This window comes from Onychomys torridus, chromosome 14 (assembly GCF_903995425.1).
Source record: "Onychomys torridus chromosome 14, mOncTor1.1, whole genome shotgun sequence".
NCBI lineage: Eukaryota > Metazoa > Chordata > Mammalia > Rodentia > Cricetidae > Onychomys > Onychomys torridus.
Window position 1 is genome coordinate 54,434,552 of NC_050456.1, and position 21,952 is coordinate 54,456,503.

The following is a 21,952-nucleotide window of genomic DNA, read 5'->3' on the forward strand; positions in this document are numbered from 1 at the left end:
CCTGGACCTTCACTTGAACTCATGGAGAGCCTGCCTCAACCTCCTCCCTACTGTAATTAAGACGTGAGCCACCATGCCTAGCTTCTTGAGGGCTCCTTCAATTTTGTCTTCTAAAACTCTGGAGTAGACTGTAGCTCTGTTTAGTGTGTCATCTGCTGCGATCACAGGCAGGTGTTACTACATTTATTTTCCAGTTGGGGAAGCACAACTTCCCCGTCCAGGAACTATTTGTACTGTTGACTAGCTTTCGTGGTTCGTGGATATATGTTTTCTCAAATCTTTTTGTCTTGAAATCTTTTCAGCTTTTTAGATTATATAACTTCTCCATCTCATTCTTTCTACCTAGAGAACTATTTTTTACTATCAAGCAAAACACTATGAACTAAAAAACACTATTTTTACTGCCAAGTATCTGCATATATTTGGTGGCTTTGATTGTTCAGTCATATTTAGAAGTAATTCACGAGTTGCTTAAAACGGGCATTAAAACAGGTTTCCTTCCAAGATCCACTGTCCTGTTTCTGTACTGACATAGACTCCATGCTTGATGCTTGCTCTTTCCATACTCGGGTTTTTCATGATGCGGAAAGAAGGTACAGCAGGCCAGTTGGAAACTACCAGCCTAGCCGTAATTATGAAACATTTTGTTTGGAGTGAGAAATGTGATGTATGGTATATGTGAATGGTGTCATACACCTACCTGCAGCCTTAACACTTGGAGGCTGAGGCAGGAGGATCAGGATTTTGAATCCAGTGCTACATAGTGAGATCATATCTCCAAAAACAAAACAAAGTATCTCTTATTAATTAATAAAACATAGCAGCAGCCTTTCCACCCACCATGGCTTCAGCCACTGAGCGGCATCTGTAGCATTTAAAATAGTTGTGACAGGAAGGAAGTGCAGTTTCTTTTGAAAATGAGTTCTAATAACCCATTATTATGCTGGGTGTGGTAGCACATGCCTTTAATCCCAGTGCTATTCTGGAGGTAGAGGCAGGATCTTGGTGAGTTTTTGAAGCCAGCCTGCTTTCCAGGCCAGATGGGGTATATAGTAAGACCTTGTGTTTTTAAACAACAAAAATTCATAATTGTGTATTTTCCCAATTTTTTTTTTCTTTTTGAGACAGGGATTCTCTGTAGTTTTGGTGCCTGTTCTGGATCTCACTCTATAGACCAGGCTGGCCTCAAACTCAAAGAGATCCACTTGGCTCTGCCTCCCAAGTGCTGGGATTAAAGGCATGCACCACCACCGCCCAGCATATATTCCTAAATTTATATGGATAAAATACTACATTTAATTAGACTACATCATCCAAGTTGACACATTTCTGTATTCTTTCAGTAGGTTTCGGCTAATAACTTGCATGTAAGATTCCTAGAATTTTTTATTAAGAAAAAAATTTTCCTGTTTAGCAAAGAGATGCCTTTACAATCTTTTCTTGGTAATCCTTTAAAGTCTCATCTCCAGGTTTCTATACCAACCACGGCCCAATCAGGCCGTATTTCCTTGCTTTTTCTTACCTTCTTATCCTTACAAACTTCCCTTTGCTTGTGATACCTTCCATCCATCCCTAAATAACTCTCGCTGAGTCTTTCCTCCTGGATTTAAAGACCTCATTCACTGACATGGACTTTCCCCATCAGCCCTTTAGAGTGAGTGCTATGTTCAGAACCTACCACATGATAGAAAAATAGGCTTTGAAAGAAATGAAATCTTTTCATTCCAGATCCTCACATCTTCCACTAGATTTCTTCTCTCAATCTGAATTGTTGTAAATCGTTACTGTCAATTTCAAACTGATTATTCACTCATTTCTTGTAGCTGGGTTTGTTCACCTGCTGTCCCTTCCCACAACCCTTCCTGTCTACTCGATCAGCTCTGGCAAACAGTATCTACCTAGTGTCCTATTGTATGGCAATAGTTTTAACTCTGGCTGCAAATTAGTAACCCAGGGGCATCTTGTAAGTGACATTTATACCCTGGCCCCATCCCTGGAGGGAAGTGGAAGTACTTATTAAAAGTTGTCCATGGGATCATACTTAGAGGCCATGATTATAGATCCCTGTAGATGGCCATTGTCTGGGCGGAAAGTTAGTCATCCTGAGTTTTCTGACGCACCCATATCAGGACACTAGCAGGAATAGGAAGGTATAGGAAAAGTTCAAACAGCCTGCCCAAACTCTTTCACTTGATCTTCTGTATTATTATATTACTTTTGCCTTTTAAAAAAATACCACAATTTATATACTTTGTGTCTCCATTAACATGACACTTTTGAAATGACACGGTATTTGATTGAACAAGTTAATGGAATGAGAATTGGCTAGGAAGTATGCATAGTAATGAAATACCAACAACATGGTGGTTTCACGGTGAGTAGTATAGCTGTCCAGCACCTTGTGGTGGATTCATCAACGTTACAATGATGTTTTACTTTGGGTTTCTGTTGCTGTGAAGAGACACCATGACCACAGCAACTCTTATAAAGGAAAACATTTAATTGGGGCTTGCTTACAGTTTCAGAGGTTCAGTCCATTATCATCCTGGTTGAGCATGGCAGCATCCAAGCAGACATGGTGCCTGGAAAGGAGCTGAGAGTTCCACATCTTGATCCTCAGGCAGCAGGAGAGACTGTATACTGCACGTAGCTTGAGCATATGAAACCTCAAAGCCCACCTTCACAGGGACACATTCCTATAACAAACCACCACAAATGGTGATTAAATTGTGCTGAACTAAATATATCCTCCACCCCCATTAAGTGTGTTAATTGTGGAAATTGAATGAGAAGGATGTATATTTTAAAGGAAAAACAAAAACCTGTTTAATAGGCACACTTGGCATTTAGCTTGTGAACATTCTCTCTCTGTCTCTCTGTCTCTCTCTCTCAACAGGTTTCTTTTTTTCTTTAGTTGTGGAAAGTCTAATTTTGATGAATAGTCTTTGGAATCCCACGAGAGCGGGACTTGGTTTCTTGTTCTGAGATAGTTCAATGAAAGCAGAAAGTTCTGGAGCCAGATCTCAGTCCTGAACTCTAGTGCAGCCTTCCAAGTCCTGTATCATCTCCACTCATCTGTACGCACACACCACTTATACATGCGAACACACACGTGCATGCACACATTGCAAGCACATGACAGTGAGGGTAATAAGTGCCTTCACATTGTCATGAGGAATAATTATAATTTGCTTTATAAGTAGAAGGAAAAACGTTAGTCATTATTATCATTTTTCCTCTGCAGTTTCTTTGCCTGTTCCCCATTTTTAATTGACCCTGCCTCACAGTACTCTGCTTTTCTCTGAGGATGTTCTGCTTCTCCCCCCAAAATGCCCAATCTGCCCTAACTAGATGTCAAGGCTCCAGTAAAGCTTTGGCAGATGCATTCCTATGTGTATGAACTCTGGAGTGAGCAGGTGGGCAATGCTCTCTGACCCTGTTGTCCTTTCTGCATCTGCAGGGGAAACCCAAGGAGAAGCTTGCTGACCGGAAGAACGCGGTAACTACCTTTTCACAAATCCTCCCATCCGCATGACATGCAGCCACGTGCAGACGAACAGTGTGCCTTATAGAGCTGTTTTCAGTTTGGCTCATCATGAGTAGCGGCGATATGTAAATGCTTTCTATTGAAAAAGTGTTCTGTGGCCACATATTCTAAAACAGGTGTAAGATTTAATGTATTAGAACTGGATGTATGTCATTTTAACCAATAACAATAGATTTCTTGCTTGGTGGGGTGAAAGAGACCAGGGTATTAGTGGGACTTCAAGACTATGGGCCACCTTAGATCCAGGTTTATGTTATGGCTTTGTTATTCCTGAGGCATATGACTGGACCTGTTGGAAGTCAGCACACGGGTAGCTTTTCATTTGGACAGAGCAGAGCAGAGCCAAAGGAAAGACCAGCATGGCTTTGCCTCAGTCACGACTGCAGCCGCTCCAGAAAGTTTTCAGCCTACACACATCTGCAGGTTACAGAGAGTCCAACCGTTGCATGTGCCTGCTCTGCGCTGTCCTCTTCAGAAGCGGTATAACAAGAGGGACAGCGCGGCTGCCTGCGTGCCGCTTCGTTGTCATTTCGAGTTCATTAAAACTTGGTTTCTCATCCAATAGCTTAAGTTACTGTGTGTGTCTCTGTGTGTGTGATGTGGGGGTGCCTTTGTGGAGTGCACATGTGTGGCACATGTGTGCAGGTCAAGGAACACCTTTGTGGAGTTGGTTCTCTTCCTCCTCCTTTACATGGGTCCTAGGGGTGGAAGTCAGATTACCAGGCTTGTACAGCAAGGCCCCTACCCACCGAGCCATCCCACCACCCACACCCAAACCTTCTGAAGCGTAAATTGAACTTTTAAGGAAGTCATGATTGCCTCTTTAGGGAAAACTAAAATTAATTACTTGTAGCTCATTTATAAATGAAAGTCAAAATTTTTAAGTTTCCTATAGCATTTAGTCAAAGAATAGACTTCCTAGGTATATTACCATCAATTTGGTAGTTAGAGAAATTTTTTAAAAATGTAGACCAAAAGAGCATTTAAAAGCTGAGTGTGGTGGCTCATACATGTAATCCTAGTATCTAAGAGACTAATGTAGGAGTGCTGTGGTAAGCACACAACCAGCTACTTTTTCGACTAGACTAGGCTATAGTATAAAAACCCTGTTTACAAAAACTAAAAAGAAAAAAATTGTTTCAAATGAATGGCCTTGATTTCCAGTTTTTAGCTGTCATTTATTAATATTCATCTGGATATTTTGGTGGTATAGAAGATTAAATGGATAAAAACTAGGCTATGGTATTGTATGCTGGACTATGAAATGTCTTATTAGATTTAAAAAGATTGAAATAATATCCTCATATTCTTGGAAAATCTCCGAATATTGGCTAGAAGCAACACGTTTCTAACTAATCTATGCATATCAAAAAGGACATCACAAAGGAAATTAGGAAGTATATTGAAATCATTCGTAATAAAAATAAAGCCGAAACTGTGTGGTTTTCAGCTGAAGTGGTGCTTTGAGGGATATTTGCAGCTCTAAGTGCTTCTGTTGCAGACCGAGGACTGAGCTAGGCATGGTGGATGTGCCTACCGTCCTGCTGCTCTGGATGCCAAGGCAAAGGCTTTCATGTCAGCCTGGCCTACAGATAGCGAGAGCTTGTCTCGAAATAAGAAAAAATGTAAGAAGCAAAGGGAGGAATCTGAGGACCGAAGTTCCCGATCTGGAGTCCATCTAAGAAACTGTACAAAACAGACTAGAGTAACTAAAATAAGTAGAATTGAGAACGTAAGGAAAAGTGAAAGGCAGTTAAACAAAACAAACAGAAAAGAAGTAGCAGTTCCTTAACATCCCTCCACAGCATCCATTTTGTGTCTATTGGCTCTAGACTCATGCCATCCCCTCCATCTGATGCTGGCACTCAGTGCTCTTTTTCTTCTGTTAATTTCCTTAGACTGGCTTAGGTGAAGTGAGTGACGAACTCCTTGTTCAGGATAGCATTGATGCAGACTGAACAGAGCTCAAATAGGAATCCTGCAGGGCACTCAGAGTGCGTGTAGTCAGAAGGTTGGGTTACAAGACTTCCTACAAAGCAAGCTCTACGTTTCTTAGTTTCAGTGGTCAGGAAGTCACTCTGCCTCAAGGGAATAAGTCAGAGAGTAATAGAGAAGGACATGCAGTGTTCTCTTCTGGCCTTTGTGTGCACACATGTATGCACACACCTGCCCACCCAGGTGCACATATGTACATACACTGTGCATGCCGCAGATAGAGAAGGAAGAGGAAGAGGAATATATGACATTTATAGAATACAATATATCAGTGTACTTAGTAAAATTCTAAAGAATCATACTCTTAACTGTGTAAACTGGAATATTCTTTTTTATGCAATAGACTTTAGTTCATGAAATATAAACACTGGACTTTAATTTATTAAGATATAACTTCTACCCATTCAATTAAGGTGACCTAAAATATTAAGCTATCTCAAACCAGGTTAAAATTTATTTGTTTGTTTGGGTGTTTTTCAGGGCAGGATTTCTCTGTGTAGTCCTGGCTGTCCTGGAACTCAACTTTGTAGATCAGGATGGCCTCACTCTTACAGAGATCTGCCTGCTTCTACCTCTCAAGTGCAGAGATTAAAGGTGTGAGCCACCATGCCTGGCCCCGGGTTAAGTTTTTAAAAGATGTGTCTTTAGAAACATGTTAGCATGTAAGACAGAGATATCACATTTGACTTCACAGTTACCGAATATGACCAAGTAGCCAGATATTAGTAAATAAATGGCTTGAATGGTGCTTTTCCATCTGAGTTATTAGTTCATGATTTAATTGGCTAGATCTATATTTTCAGAGCTCTGCAGTTCAGTCTTTGGGAAGATGCTGATGGATAAGCTTGAACATTTGTTAGTTGTAGTTACTTGGGAGACTGAGGCAGGAGGCCGAACATTTGATGTCAGTCTGGCTATCCTAGTGATACCTTCCATCAGAAAGGGTGGTGAGATGGCTCAGGGCAGAGGTCCATGCTTTGTCCACTCCTTGTTTGGACTGGGCCCCACATCACTCACACCCTGATTGTGATTTGTCCTCCTACCACCTGGCGTAAGTGTTGCCAGCCCCTTCCCTGTCCCCCTTCCCTGTCCCTCTCCTCATTCAGAACCTGTTGGGCTCGGGCCTTGTCTTCTGTCTGCTACCAGCTCATGTCTGCCTCTGCCTCTTAATTCCTGACTCCACTCAAGACCTGGCGGGGTCCTGCCACTCTCCTATCTCTGCGGAGCTATTTAGGTCCCAAAGAAGGTCAGGAGTCTTGGTGTGTCCCCAAGTTGCGCAACACTAGACTGGGGAGGGGAGACCTTTGCAGTCTCTGTGACTTCTCAGAGAGACGCTTCCCCGTGAGTCCTAGTGCCCCGTGTGCCACTGCCCTATTCTCAGATCTTTGCCTGTTCAGAACATTTAATAAATTCAGGGAAGCCATTAGTAAAGTCTCAATGTTGACTGCAGTGTTCCCATTTACCTGTGAACTCCAGCCCTTTAGAGTACATGAGGGTTTCCGTGGCAATCTCTAGTCCTTACAGATGTTCTCAAGCTTAGTCTTGGAATAAAGAAGAGGACTTGACTGTCTTGTGTAGCTAAGGCTGGCCTCAACCTTGCTGCATAGCTATCGATGTCTTTGACCTTAGGATTCCCCTGTCTCGATGATGTTCTGAGTGCTGGGATCCCAGGCATCCAGCACCACACACAGTTTTAGGAGGAACCCTTGTGAAAGGCATACCTGCTGTGTTGTGTTTCCTGCAGAGTGAATACTGACGGACCACCAGAACTGAAGGTGGAGAGCATGAACTCCAAGGCCAAGCTGCATGCTGCTCTCTATGAGAGGAAGCTACTGTCTCTGGAGGTGCGAAAACGTAGACGGCGGAGTGGCAGATTGAGGGCAATGAGGCCAAAATACCCAGGTACCTGCCAGTGAGCATTCAACAAACTGTGTGATCTGGGTTCTGGCAGAGCCAGTTAACCAGTTTCTTCCTTAATACCCAATGAGTCAGAACTTTCCTGATCACATGAGGTTAGTTTTGCTCTAGGTAATCTTTCCCGACTCTGAAACTTAACTTTGAAAGGATTAGAAATTTTTAAATGTCCAGTTCCTTAATACTTGCATTGAAAATGATCTGAAACCAAGTGCATGTTTTGGCCCCTGCTCTCCTTCCACCATCAAACAAATACTCGATTCTTTAGAATAATGAGTGTCCAGAGTAGTGGGGTCCTGAGCAATGCTGCTGGCCTTGATGATGACTTGGTAAGCCAGTTCATCATGCGGAGTGGCCAGGTGCTATGAATATTTCAGATGAAGGTGTTTCTCTGCAGGCTGTCCTACATTCCAGCTTTGTTTTTGACTCACCCGTAGATGACACCACTCCTTACTTCCCTCCCTTGTAGAGTACCTGTGTCAGGCAGCTTGTTTGTTAGTCACTGGGCGCTCATTGATGAGTTCTAAGACAGCAGTAAAGGCAGATGCGGATGATATTCCCCTGCTCCTTGTATCTCTGTGGAGGGGATTTTAACACCCTCTGATATGTTAGAGAGTACGCAGTCCAGGGCATTTTGTGGTGGGGCTTGCCTTCAGCCGTGAGAGAGCCATGGGTATGATGAGAACTATCAACTCTGAAGATGATTATTAATAGGGTTGGTAGGGACATAAGATGAGCGTGATGCACTTTCTGTTAATTTGGTGTCTTGTTGGGAGTTTGACTTAGAAATGGGTTTTTGCTAAGAAGATAAAAGGAAGGTGTTGGGAGAGAGGACATTTTAATCCTTTTTTCAGCAACATTAGTGATTCTTCGCATTTAGTGATTACCCAACCAGCTGAAATGAATATTAAAACTGAGACAGAAAGTGAAGAGGAGGAAGAAGTTGGATTAGACAATGAAGATGAAGAGCAGGAAGCCTCCCAGGAGGAGTCTGCAGGGTCTCTTGGAGAAAATCAAGCCAAGTACACACCTTCATTGACTGTTATAGTAGAAAATTCACCCAGAGAAAATTCCATGAAAGTTGCCGAGTGGACTAATAAAGGTGATCAGTGCTGCAAAGTTGAGACTCAAGAGCCAGAGTCTAAATTTAATCTGATGCAGATTCTCCAGGATAATGGAAATCTAAGGTAAGTACCTTTGAGAGTGATGGTCGTCGGGCTGCTTATAGCTGACTTGAACTGAATCCCAGCCCCTGTGTCAGTGGCTTCCCTGTCTCCTTTGGTAACCACAGAAGTCCTGTGAACTAATGACTGGTTAGACATTGCTACTATTGCAGAAACGGAGGCTTGGAGAAGTGACTTGTCCGAGGCCAAGCTATAATAATGTGGCCCGGGTTTCATAGGCCCAATAGATGCTGGCTTGGCCTCAGTCTCTAAGAGTGCAGAGTGACCAAGACCGGGAACTCAAGCAGTTGAGGTGTGGTGTGTGAGAACCTCAAGGAGCTGGGACTCTGATCCCCATGAGGACACAGAAAAGGGGCCGGAACAGCATCATGTGAGAGGGGATCTTTGAGCCAGGCCTTAACTGATTGGGATTTTTCCAAGGTTTGGGAAGTGGTAGGCGAGTGCTGAGTAGGTGGAAGGAAGTGACGGAGAAGTGGGGTAGGATAGCCATTCCTTCAGTCCATCAGCAGATACTGCTGAGCGCCTGCTGCATGCCAAGAATATGCTAGGCCCTAGAGCACTGCTGTGGGGAACAGTTCTGGGGGGAGCACTGCTGGAGGAGCACTTCTGCTGGGGGGAACACTCCTGCTGGGGGCAGCATGCTGGGAACCCTGGGGGAGCATTGCTGGAGGAGCACTGCTGCTGGGGGGAGCACTGATGCTGGAGGAGCAAGGCGGGCATGGGCAACCTGCAGTCTGCGGGAAGATGGACAGTAAACAAAGAAACATGGTTCCAGACAGTGGAGAATGCTTCGAAGATGGCAAAATGGTGTGATGGTGGGGCAGAGGGTCACTAAGACCGCTGACCATGCATGAAGAGGTGAGCTTTGCAGTGAGTTTGTATGAGGAGGTAGTTCTGCCTCTGACTGCCGGGAGACAGGGGATTCCGGGCAACGGTGCAAGCCTTTGTATTTGGGAAGTAGCCGACTGGGGGCGCTAAAGAGGTGAGGAGCGGTGCTAAGAACTAGACTCCGGACCAGTGCATGCTGTTAGGTTGCACATTGGCTTTAGAGGAACTGGGTTTGATTTCTGGGTGGTTTTTAAGTAACTGCATGATAGTCAGACCTTGTTTTAGAAAGTAAATTTTGCTCACATTGTGAGAGAGCAGTTGGTTGGAGAAGAAAGGGGATTTAGAATTGTCCAAATCTGGAAGATGAAGGTGTCGGCTAGCAATGTTACAGGAATGACGAGAAGGAGGCAGACTTAAGCCATTTGTGAGGGAAGAGTGGTAGGCGAAAGCTCTGCACTGGCTGATGTCATGACGCCATCAGTGGGCCTAAAGAACAGGAGCTGTTTCCTGACAGAAAGCTCTGGCTTCCTTGTGTCTGAGGAGGATGTGCCCTGTGCTGACCGGCAAAAGTACAGCTTATAGTCATGGTTCAGGCCTTACCGTGGGCATTGCTGTCAGCTCGGATAACTCAGCAAGTGTGGGTGTGAAGAGAAGGCAGAGTACAGCACTCTGGGTAGGTCAGTAGAGGCCAAGAGGGAACAGTTCAGAGATGGGGTTCAGAGTGGGAGGGACTAACGCAGTGTCAGCGACAGCAGGAGGGTGTCAGGCCTGCAGAGTGCCTAAGACACCAGTGCTGTGTGAAGGAATCAAGAGACACTCGTGGGTGGAGAAGCAGCTGCGAGCTGAGGAATCAGAAAGCAAGTGTGAAGTTAGGGTTCCAAGGGGCTTGGCAGCGAGAGAAAGATGAGACCACATCATGGAGAGAGCTGGCTAAGAAAGGATGTTTTTCTTTTTCAAGATAGAGATTCAGAGCATTTGTAGACTTAAGAGGCAGGGTTTGATGGCCAGAGGATTAAGATGTAGAAATGGATGTATTGGCAGAGAAGGGTCCTCAGAGAAAGGTGGAAAGAGGCCAACAGAGGGATAACTCTTTCCAAGTCGTAAAGGACGGGCTGTGTGGCAAGGCTGAGGGAAGCCAAAGAGTGGAGAAGCTGAGTAGACTGTGCAGTGTGGCCTGTGCTCTCTAGAGGCCAGAACTTGCACTTGGCCCAGGAGGTATGGAGTGAGTTTAGGTTTGGAAGGGTGCTATGGAGAATGAGAATAGCTGATCGGTGAGTTCAGGTTGTGTGGCTCAGTCCCAGTACTTGGGCTTGGTCTTTGGATTGAGCTGATTACTTGATTGAGGGCAAGTTGGAGAGTCGGAGACCCTTTCCAGGCTTCATTCAGTGTTCTCTGTCAAGCCAAGGTGCAGGGTCACACCAGGATTTCTGAAACTGTTTCCTGAATTTGGGGCAGGGAGTATTAGAAAATTGGAAATGAAAGATGAAAGTATGTTCTAAGCTGCATTCCAGCAATCAAATCCTCCTTAGCAGCTGTAGAAATAAGTACTTCTTAGTAAATCTTAGGGGCTTCTCTTTCAGTGAGGAAACCGTTTGTAGGATAGATCGCTGTCAGTCAGCAGACTCCAGACTGTTGCCCATTGTCCTGTGGGATGTTTGCATAGTCTCCTGGGGATGGTCAAGGCTAGGGTTGGAGGCATCATGCACCACCTCCTTGTGTGATTTGTCTCCTCTGAGAATCTGTTTAATAACCTTTTGGTTTTAGAACCAGGTTGATTTCATACAAATCATGCCTGTCTGATTCTTTTGTCCAGTGACTGGCCAATGCCTTTGAGATGGTCTTAGACTAGCTTTCCAGGGTCCTGTTAGGAAGGTTTATAGATATGAAAGGCTTAGTTATTTCATATCTTAGTTAAATTTCATTTGAAACAAAATAAGGATTTAAATTTCAACTGATTGTCAATATGAGGGCACCAGTCAGTGCAGTTGGTTACTCAGCTGTAGTTGGAAGTATCTGAAAACATGCTATTATTCTCTAGATAAGAATAGGGATGTCTTTGTTGGGAACATTTGGACGTTTAAATTCCTTGTTTCAAATTCATATTGTACTCCCATAACTGTTCCTGTTAGTAATAAGACTCTAACCTTATTTATAGCTCACTTGCTAGAACCTCTTACACGTGAAAACTCAAGAGCAAGCAGACTCCCTGGCCTGACTCCCCTGCACTCCAGTCCTCCAAAACACACTCAGTCCTGGACCTTGTAGGATCTGCAGTCCGCTTGGGACAGATCCTTCCTCTTGACCTTGGGGAACACGAGCAGACAGTGTTTAGTGATTCCATGTGCGAGGATTGGGAACAGAGTTTGTATTGGGCCCTAATCTTAGCTGATGTAATTTTGGCTACAGTGTCAGGAGGCCGATCAGCTGAAGTAACCAAAATCTTGCCTGAGAGAAAACAGATCTGCCACAGTTAGCTGCTGAAGTGAAAGTCGTCACTGTCTCTCTGGTCCTCTGGCTTTCCCCACTGCAGCTTGAGGAGAGCCCTTGCCTGTAACCTAGACCACTAGGCAGGAACCAGCTGTCTCTGTGGTGTGTTTCACCATCTTGAAGGATATTTTCCCCACTAAACCTCTGGGTTCGCCCATGCCTGTCAGGTCATGTACACCAAGCTTTGTTGGACCACATTCACTTGTTCTGTTCTGGGCTCCAACCACTCCTGTCATGGAGTTGAGATGCATGACCTTAAAATTTGGGCTCAAAAGTTCCTTTGTAGGATTTATCCTGCTTCAGAGGCTTTTTCACGCTAGGAATATTAGTTCTCCTAACAGAATCCATTCCTCTACTATTTGTAAGTAAGTCCTGAAGGACTTCTACCACCAAATTTCTTTCCTCTTAACCACCAGGACCCATGAACACCAAACACTGCACTCTCCCAAGGAAGTTCTTAAAAATTCAAGGAGGCAGAGGGGCAGGATAAATAACTTTCAATTTTTGTGTGCGCCCCCCTTTTATGCTAATGATGAGAAGTATTATCATTGATTCTTGTATGGGAAACCATTTAAAAACTCATGGAAGGTTTGGAAGTGTTCTTCATTCAGTAGTGTCTACTTAGCAGTTTTCATATTCTTAGCCATCCTAACAGAAGGATCCCTAGAGGTCCCTTGGAGAGAGGCAGTTAATGTGGTAGGTAGGTTTGCCATTCTGTCTCCTAACGATGTCTTGTTTTCAATTTCTCCAGCAAAGTGCAGGCCCGGTTAGCATTCTCTGCCTACCTTCAGCATGTGCAAGTCCGTCTGACGAAAGACAGTGGTGGTCAGACCCTCAGTCCGAGTTGGGCTGCCAAAGAGGATGAACAGATGGTGAGGCTCTGCTTGCTGGGACCTTTGACTTGCCCTTTTTCTTTCTCTCCTTCTTTTCCTTTCTCCCCAGCTTAGCAATGTGTTCTGATAAAAGAATTATTGCAGGACGCAGTTAAAGGTCTAATCATGCAAGCCTGGTGACCTGAGTTTGATTCCCATGTAAAAGTGAAAGGAGTGAATCTATTCCACAAATTGTTCTCTGCCCTGCACATGCATGGTGTGGCTCATGCATTCACAGGCAGCAGGAAAACTCATGCAACACACACACACACACACACACACACACACACACACACACACACACGTTATACATGGTAAAGTTTTTAGATTTCTCATGTTTTTATGTGATATGAAGCAGATCTCTGAAGCCATATGCATTATACTGTATAGTGGAACTATCAGTTTGCTCCATTTTGAAATGGAAATTGGTTGCTCATTAGATGTTAAGTCCTGGGTAAAGTCTTTGAGAAAAATAACTATCTCCTGTCCTTAAGCTGCTTTCCATTTCATTCTTTGAGGGAGGCATTGTGACCTCATTTTACAGAGGATACAAAAACCTAGAAAAGCCAAGGCTTTTGTTCTGTAGCTTGAATGTGGTAAACTGTAACCCAAGATGTTACCTATTCTTGCTTTACTTTGTTTCCATTATTTTCTGTACTGAGGATTCCCATTAGCTCTTTGAAGGTCAGTAAACTCTCTCAGAAAGTACTGTTGCTCAGCTTACTGTCTACTTGTAATTGTGTCAAAGTTTTGGATTACTAGACTCAAGCTTATGACAGTTTTGACCATGTATTATTAGTCATTTCAACACACCCAGGATTTAATATTTCAGATCACAATGACAGGGAGCATCAGGTTCTTTGGTAAGATCAGAGCTTGTAGAGGAAACCACAGCCTTTTAATGGCCTGTTAAAAACTACAGGCATTACCACAAGCAGAGGGGTCTTTAACCCTGAGGAAGCTGTGTCCTTTGTCAGTGCTGACTTTAATTTTTAGTTCTCTTTATGAAAGATACATTTTTAAAAACATGTTGGCTATCCCAGAAAACAAATGATGAATTTAAGTAGCTAGTACAACCCAGAGATAAAACCTTGTGTGTCATGAATAATCCTTCAGCCATCAGTGGAAAATGTTAGCTCTACTCTTTCCAAGTGGAAAATTGAGCCTGCCTTTTTCAGAGTCAGTTTGTCTGCTCCACTGAAAAAATAATGTTTTAATATAGTAGCTAAACCACACTATAGTAGAGACATCAGAGAACTATAAAATCCCCTCTGGTTATGAGGCTATACCCTTTATGCTGGAGAAAACTGGAGGAGGGGGCAGTGAACAACAGTCAATTTTTTTTTTTTTTTTTTTTTTGTAAAAAATCACTTAGAAAATAACCAAAAAGCAAACAAACAAACAAAAAAAATAACTAAACTAACTACTCCAGTTGCTGGCTGAGAATTCACCCAAGATTTGGGGCTTTCTACAAGAATATTTAAGATCATCACTGTAAAGCCCAGTAAACTTTGAGCTACTCCTGGCTGTGGCTTGAGGGCCAGTGGCCTTGCTTACGAGAAAGACAGGCACACAGCTTCCCTCTCTGATCCAGGTCAGGCTTAGACAGTCTGTCTGGCAGCTCAGAGGGCACCTTAACAGTTCTTTTGTGAGGGTTTCCACAGAATCTCTGGCTCTGCAGAATTTTTAGTTTCCTTCATCACCACACTTTTTAAGCAGTAGTTTCTGTTCATTCCACATGCCATTTTTCATACCTTCCTTCATTATCTTTATACATGTCTCTTGATGTGACCTCAGTGTCCAGATTCAGGGGCTGTCTTCCAGCTTGTGATCCTTTCCCACTCCAGACTCTTTGGGAGCTTTGGCATTTGACCCTTTTCTCTCTGGCCTCTGTGCCATTGTATTCTATTAGATTTCTCTCTATACATGCTTTTTTGTGTTGTTACAGGGTCTTACTATGTAGCCGAGGCTGGCCGCTAACTCACATCCTCTTACCTCAGCCTTTCTAGCAGCAGGATTGTAGACATGCGCCATTGTACCTGATTCTGTTGTTTCTCCCTTCTCACCTTCGATGAGTGTAGATGAAATTCTAAACGGTCTTAGTAAATAAGAAACACAGAGCCAAATACAGAGTTAAAGCCTTAGAGATCCGAGCACTAGCAAAGCCCAAGACTCCCTTTAGCTTACCAGTCACGACTGTCTGAGAGAGAGAGAGAGAGAGAGAGAGAGAGAGAGAGAGAGAGAGAGACCTTCTGCGTGCCCTGTCTTTCTATTCCCTTTCTGTTCTACATTCTCATTGGCTCTAAACCCAACCACATGATTTCCTTGTCACTGCCTGTCTATACAGACCTCCAGGTCTCTATGGTTGGTACTGGGATTAAAGGTTCGGGTCACTGCTTGGCTGTGTCCTTGACCACACAGACTCTGCCTGCCGTGTGATCAGATTAAGGGCGTGTGCTACCACTGTCGGACTTCTGCTAAATGGCTATGACCTCTGATCTCCAGGCAACTCTATTTATTAACGTACAAATAAAATCACATTTTGCACAAATAAAATATCACCATAGATGAGTTCATCTGCCTCTGTGATTTTAGTTTGCACTGACCTTGAATGCCAACTTTCCTAAATGGCTCTGCTTGAACACCTTATTAGAAGCAATATCCACTCTTTAAATTATAATAGTTCTGTTTGTACATATGTACATTATGGTGTTTGTATCACTACTGCCTTACTGCATAGTTACTTGCATCTACATTTTATTTTTATTGTTTGGTCCTTATGTAGTGTCTTATAGCTAACATGCTTATAAAAACGTGTGACATACCTCTTCTCACGTCTCTTGTTGAATCCCATCACGGTTTGTCTGCTTCTCACATCTTTTGTTCCCTCCCATCATTGCTTGTTCTCTCGATGGTTAGCACAATCCCTACTTTTGTCCTTCTCTTCCTCATTACTTCATGTAGGAGCTAGTGGTTCGATTCCTTAAGCGAGCATCAAGTAATCTCCAGCATTCACTAAGGATGGTGTTACCTAGTCGGCGATTGGCACTTCTGGAGCGCAGAAGAATCCTTGCCCACCAGCTAAGTGACTTCATCGTCGTGTACAACAAGGTAAGTCATTTTCCTCTCACGTGATGGCTCGTCATACCCTGTTGAGAACAGGCCATCTGCTTTGTTCTGTTCTCTGGCCAGCACCATCCCCTGTAGGGCTCCAGTGGGCAGTCCAGCTGGGCGGAAAAACGACTTTTTTTGAGGGCCAGTGGCTATACATATGAAATGGCATAGTTTTCTTGCGCTCTAGTATACCTGAGAAAGACCCTGGTCTGTGCGCAGTTGTCCTCTGGTACTGTGCCTGTAGACAGTGGTGAGCTGGCCATTTGAGAGGGAACTTAAACTATGTGTTTATGTGATGACTTACATTTCTATTTTGGAAGAGTTAGATTTTCTTCTCTGAAACATTTGAAACAGGGATAATGATTTCACACCTACAAGGTACACTGTTTAATTAGAATTTTCCCAAAGTGCTTTATATCTGAGGTTCTAGAATCCTTTTTAAAAAGATGTTATTTAGGGAAGCAAATGTATGACCACTATGTAGAAGGAAAAGCTGAGTCCTGGAAATTGACGTGGCCTTTCCTGGAAATTACATGGAAAGACTAGTGGACTGTCAACACACTAAACCTGTAGCCACAATTTACTCCAGATCCATTGAGAAGTCTTGTTTTGTCTTACATAAATAAAACCGCAGTCAGTTTGGAAACTGATACAAGAGACTCTTAAGACCAATCTTTCCTCTATGAATTGTAACAAAATATTGTGTGTCTGTTGTCTTACAGCACCGTGGAGCAGCAGTCATTACCCTAGATACTACTATAAAAGGCTCCTGCATGCTCTATGACCTGTGTTAGGAGAAAGTAAAAACATGATTAAAAATTACATTTTGCCACTGTTACTTGGGAATTTCAAAACATTTCATGAAATGATGACCCAAAGTAAAGTGTCAGATTTATAAGTGGGGGAATAGAAGAATCAAAGCCCTCCCTGTAATGAGCCGTTAACAGAAGGTAACGAAGAAGATGAAGGACACATCTCTCAGGAGTCAGTTTCAGTTTGTTGTTTTTCTCTGGGGTTGGGCGTGGGTAGGAAACAGAACAAATGGCTGAGAAGAAATCAAAGAAGAAACTAGAAGAGGAGGAGGAAGATGGGGTGAATGCAGAAAGCTTTCAGGAGTTCATCCGACAAGCAAGGTACAGGGCCCCGTTGATCACTGACCATGTCCTTCCGTCTCCCGAACGGCTCCATGTTTCTGCTCCGTACACACGAATAACTCAGGCCCCAAAGGAGGGAGCACTTCCTGCCTTGGCCTGTCCATATCTTCGCTGCTTGTGTAGCTGCTGCCATGACTCCAGCTATCAAAACAGTGCTGCGTGGTGTCTGGGCTGGAGCTCCAGACAGCCTTCAAAGTGCACAGCCCTGCGAGGACTGAGAACCTCAGACTTCTGGTGTTTACCGGGGCCAGAGGTGTTCCTGACCCACTGATGCTGTGGAGATGACCAAAGTTTGCCTACGTAGAGTAGGGTGAGGGATTGGCAGGTTCTCAACACTGTGAGGGTCATGCCTAATTTATATAAAACAGAACAAGTTTTTCATGGTTAGGGTTGACCTTGAGAAATTGAAAATCTCTATGTTCAGCTCTGTTGATGTAAGCCAGCCAGATCATTTTACTCACTGACACTGTATTTCCAAAGGCAGAGATAACAAAAACACTTAATTTTAACTTTTGTAAAAATGAAGGGCCTTTTTTAAATGATAGCGTTGTCGGGTTGTAGAGTTGGTTGGGGATTCAGAGCATTATCTATTTTTGTAAAACCTAGGTTCTATTCCCAGCATGTACTACTTGGTTGCTCCCAACCATCTATAACTCTAATCCCAGGAGATCTGACATAAAGTAATAAAATCTAAAAGTTAATTGTTTTTCAAATTGGAGAGTTGTGCAGAAACCACTACACTAAAGGGAAAATCAGTCGTTAGCCCTTAACTGAGGCTCCAGTTGTCCAGGACACAGTGGGAAGGACAGAAGGAGAAGAGCAGCATTCCCTTACTTGAGAAGTTAAATTAGGCAATAGCTTATCAGTCGCTGACACTGAGGTCTTCGGTTAATTCTTTGAACAGACCTCACTGTGGCCTCAGAATCTTGTGTTTTAGGTGTGCAACAAACACATACAACATTTTGTAGAGTTTATAGTTGTTTAATGCTATTTTGTGGACATTCTGAAGTCTCAAGTAATATGCTAGAGAGAGTAGGCACGAAAATGAAGCAAGAAACAGCTTTTCACGTCGGCCTCATAAAATCAGCAAAAGCAAAAAGGAGCAGGTGGCTTAGTGGGTAAAGGTGCTCATGCCTAAACCAGAGACATGAGTTCCATCCTCGGGACCCACGTGAGGGAAGGGAAAGTACAGGTTCCTGCAGACTGTCCTCTGCAGCAGCGCCGTGGTTTGGATGTGCTCATGCACAAAGTAAATACATAAATGTAAGAAGATTAAAGGCAGAAAAGGCAAGAAAGTAAATGATACCAAGAAAATAGAACTTAAAAAAAAGTCCATACAATAGAAAAACAGAAGGAAAAAGACCCTCAAACTTAATTATTATTTTTTAATATTTATTTATTATGTACACATTGTTCTGCCTGCATGTATGCCTGCACACCAGAAGAGGGCACCAGATCTCATTACAGATGGTTGTGAGCCACCATGTGGTTGCTGGGAATTGAACTCAAGACTTCTGGAAGAGTAGCCTTAACCTCTGAGTCATCTCTCCAGATCAAAACCTCAAACTTTTTTTTAAAAAAAGACACTTCACTGGATGTATAAGTATAAACTATAACTAACTAAATATAAACTATATATACTCTTCACTAATAGAGTATTTGGGGATCCATAATACATTGGGTCGTGTTTATTGTTGCTTGTCATGTAAGCAGTAGTTGCTGGGAACTGTGTGGTCGTGTAGGGTCTTTTACTAAGTTAGGGCAAGTACATGGATTCCTTCAGTGGGCTGACAAATTCAAATCCTGCAGGAAGGAGGCAGGAAGACCTAGAAGACAAAGTAGGCAGAGCATAAGACACACACAGAGTAGCTCGGAGTGGGGCCAGCTGTCCCCTGCCTTCCAGTATTTTGGGAGTGCCAAATGAAACACTGCCCGAGAGCAGCAGCGCCCACTGCAGCCCCAGCTGTAGCTGTTTGCCTTTACTAACACTCTCTATCTTGTGCCCCTTTTCTCTTTGGGAATCTGAGGGTTATAGCTATCCATAGGTTCTCCTTAAGCATGTTCTGAAGATGGCAGGTGGCTTGCTTCCCTTCCTTGAAGGCTACCTCTGTGGAATAATACTAAGCTCCAGAGATGAGAAAACGGCTCTCAGAAAGTGACTGTGCATGTTGAAAATCCCTGCATTATTGCTTCGCATCCCTTTGGCTAACTAAGATCAAGTTAAATCTGCATGTTATGTTTACTGGGAGGCCTACTTAGACCCTCCTCTGTGTTCTCATACTTTATACTTGGTGATCCTTCGTAGCATGTAATTTCAGTAATTCAGAGTGCACATCTAGTTCCATCTCATTCATTGTTTAAATGGTTCAGGAGCTCTTCTGTGGTCATCTAGGTCTCCTTATTTCTGACAGAGCCAGTTGAAATGATTATGGCCCTTTTAGTGAAAATACTTCAGTTATCTGGAAGCAGGGTAGATATTGCAAACTGCAGCCAGGTGATAGTTGTACTCTGTGGCTATGACTAATCTTATTCCCATAGTTTATTTTGTAATAGTGCACACCTCTCTGTCTTTCTCCTCCCCCCCCTCCGTGTGTGTGTGTGTGTGTGTGTGTGTGTGTATATGTGTGTGTGTGTGTGTGTGTGTGTAAGCTGGCCAGGGGGTGTCATACAAAAATAGGTCTCTGGTAAGCTTTGACCCAATCCGTGGCTTCAGTTCCTCACCAAGAGAGTGTGCTTATCCAGCAACACTTTCTGTAGGTGACTACTAAGAACTTGAAATGTGCATAGTGTAACTCTGGAACAGAATCTCCTAAGTTTATTTAACTTTGACTAAGTCTAAATAGCGCCATGTAATTAGTGGCTGCCGAATCAGATAGTGCAGATCTAGGAAATCTCTGTGTGGGTCGGTAAAGGTTTATCCTGGTCTTCATCTCTCTCAGTTGCTTTCTTTCACTTCATTTTAAACTGTCTGTTAATGAGGAACTTTCGGCTTGCACGGCTCACTTTCCCTTCTCCTGCTTACTGTTTCCACAATAAAATGTCAAGAGACTTTCCAGAGCGGCTTCCTGTGCTGACCATACTCTTCTCTTCATTTCAGTGAGGCTGAACTGGAGGAGGTGCTGACCTTTTATACCCAGAAAAACAAGTCTGCCAGTGTCTTCCTGGGGACTCACTCTAAAAGTTCTAAGAGCAGCAGTAGTTATTCTGATAGTGGGGCAAAAGGTGGTAAGTATGCCAGCTGGTGAGGGAAACGTGCAAACAGACAGAGAACGAGACGTGCTGAGAGGCATCAGGCGGAAGAGCCCTGGCTGTACACCAGTCTTGAGTGTGGCCCGACTCTGCAGCAGGGCGGCTGGGCGGAGCACAGCTTTTTGTCTCAAAAGCAGAAGAGGGCCTCCTTTAGAGCTTTGTTTTCATTTTTCAAAACAGCAGCCGAGTTTGGGGGTTTTGTTTCTTTGTTTGAAAACCCGTGTTCAGTGAACACCCATCTTCCTGTGTGCTTACAAGCGGCATGCAGAGCAGGCTCCGAGTTCAAACTTCATCACAGCGGAGAAAGTGAGCTCCGGGAGCTGGGTGACGCGCTGTGGGGTTCCTTCTCACCACTCGGAGGCTGGAGCTTTGGTCCCTCATCTGTTGAAGCCCTTGCTCTTAACCTCCACTTCAGACATCCTGCTGACCGTTCAGGCCTCTCAACATTGGCAGCTTGGGCAGAGTGGTTTTTGTTTTGTTTTCACTTTTGATGTTTTCTAACACAGGGTTTCTCTGTGTAGCCTTGGCTGTCCTTGAACTTGCTCTCTAGACCAGGATGGCCTTGAACTCAGAGAGCCATCTGCCCCTTGAGTGCTGGAGTTAAAAGTGTGTGCCACACTGCCCAGCTTGGTAGAATGTTTTTGTTATTGTTGTTTGTGAGGCTGTTCTGTACCTAATGGGGTGACCAATATTCTTGGTTCTAAGCCCCAGATGCCATTGGTTTCCTTCAAGCATTGTGACATTCCCTGTGTTTCTAAAGGTTCTCACTGCTGAGGAACACCATTCTCTGAGATTTAATCAAATGTAGACTAGACTCTCTAGCTCATATTGTTATATATATATATAAAATCACTCAGTATCAATAAGCTGTGTACTTCCTATGTAAGATTCATTTCAAATCTGGATGCAAGTGTATCAATGTAGGTATTTTGTCAGTCCTTTAATATTTTATTTATTGATTTTATCTGGAGGCATGTATGTCTATGGACTACTTGTGTGCCTGGTGCCCATGGAGGCCAGAAGAGGGCATCAGATTTCCTGGAACTAGAGTTAGAGACAGTTGTGAGCTGCCATGTGAGTGCTGAGACCTGAACCCAGGTCTTCTGCAAGAACATCCAGTGCTCTTAACTTCCAAACTGTCTCTCCAGCCCCCTTGTCAGTGTTTTGAGTACTGGATTCAATCTCCTTGCTCTTAAGACTATCCCAGTCTAGTGTGGAAATATTCAAGAGAATTGGTCATTCCAAATGTAAAATGAATTTCCCAAAGAAACATTGTTAATTTTGTTTTGTATTTACGGGACTGGGGATTGATCCCAAAGCTTCCAAATGCTAGACAAGCTCTCTACCACTAAGTTACATCCCAACCAGGTGTTGTAAAACTCACTTAAGCTATTCCGTAAAGCCTCATAGCAACTGTGTTCCTAAATTGTATTTCAGCAGTCCTTTTAAGCACAGCTTCATATTCATCTGTCCATTTTTCTTTCTCTTATTTTTCGTATTTTGTGTTAACCCTTTGGATAGCTGCTAGCATTTCAATGGCAAGGACCATCATAGCCCTTGTGTTTATAAAGTATATTGTCTGGTCAATGGAGTTAAGTGGGTGAATAC

The 21,952-nt window shown here is 43.5% G+C and overlaps 1 protein-coding gene across 12 annotated transcripts in view; it reads left to right on the forward strand.

The window, feature by feature from the left end:
- Ttll5 (tubulin tyrosine ligase like 5) overlaps positions 1–21,952 on the forward strand; it is a 248,179-nt gene that overhangs the window by 86,724 nt on the left and 139,503 nt on the right. For 10 of the 12 annotated variants that reach the window (XM_036206323.1, XM_036206324.1, XM_036206327.1 and 7 more), the window contains 7 exons: positions 3,461–3,499; positions 7,287–7,444; positions 8,337–8,643; positions 12,707–12,827; positions 15,792–15,938; positions 16,971–17,074; positions 20,193–20,320. In XM_036206323.1, coding sequence (XP_036062216.1) covers positions 3,461–3,499; positions 7,287–7,444; positions 8,337–8,643; positions 12,707–12,827; positions 15,792–15,938; positions 16,971–17,074; positions 20,193–20,320 — 1,004 coding nt within the window. Of the gene's footprint in view, positions 1–3,460; positions 3,500–7,286; positions 7,445–8,336; positions 8,644–12,706; positions 12,828–15,791; positions 15,939–16,970; positions 17,075–20,192; positions 20,321–21,952 lie in introns of those variants that run through there. The other 2 variants (XM_036206334.1, XM_036206333.1) reach the window with 2 other exon arrangements.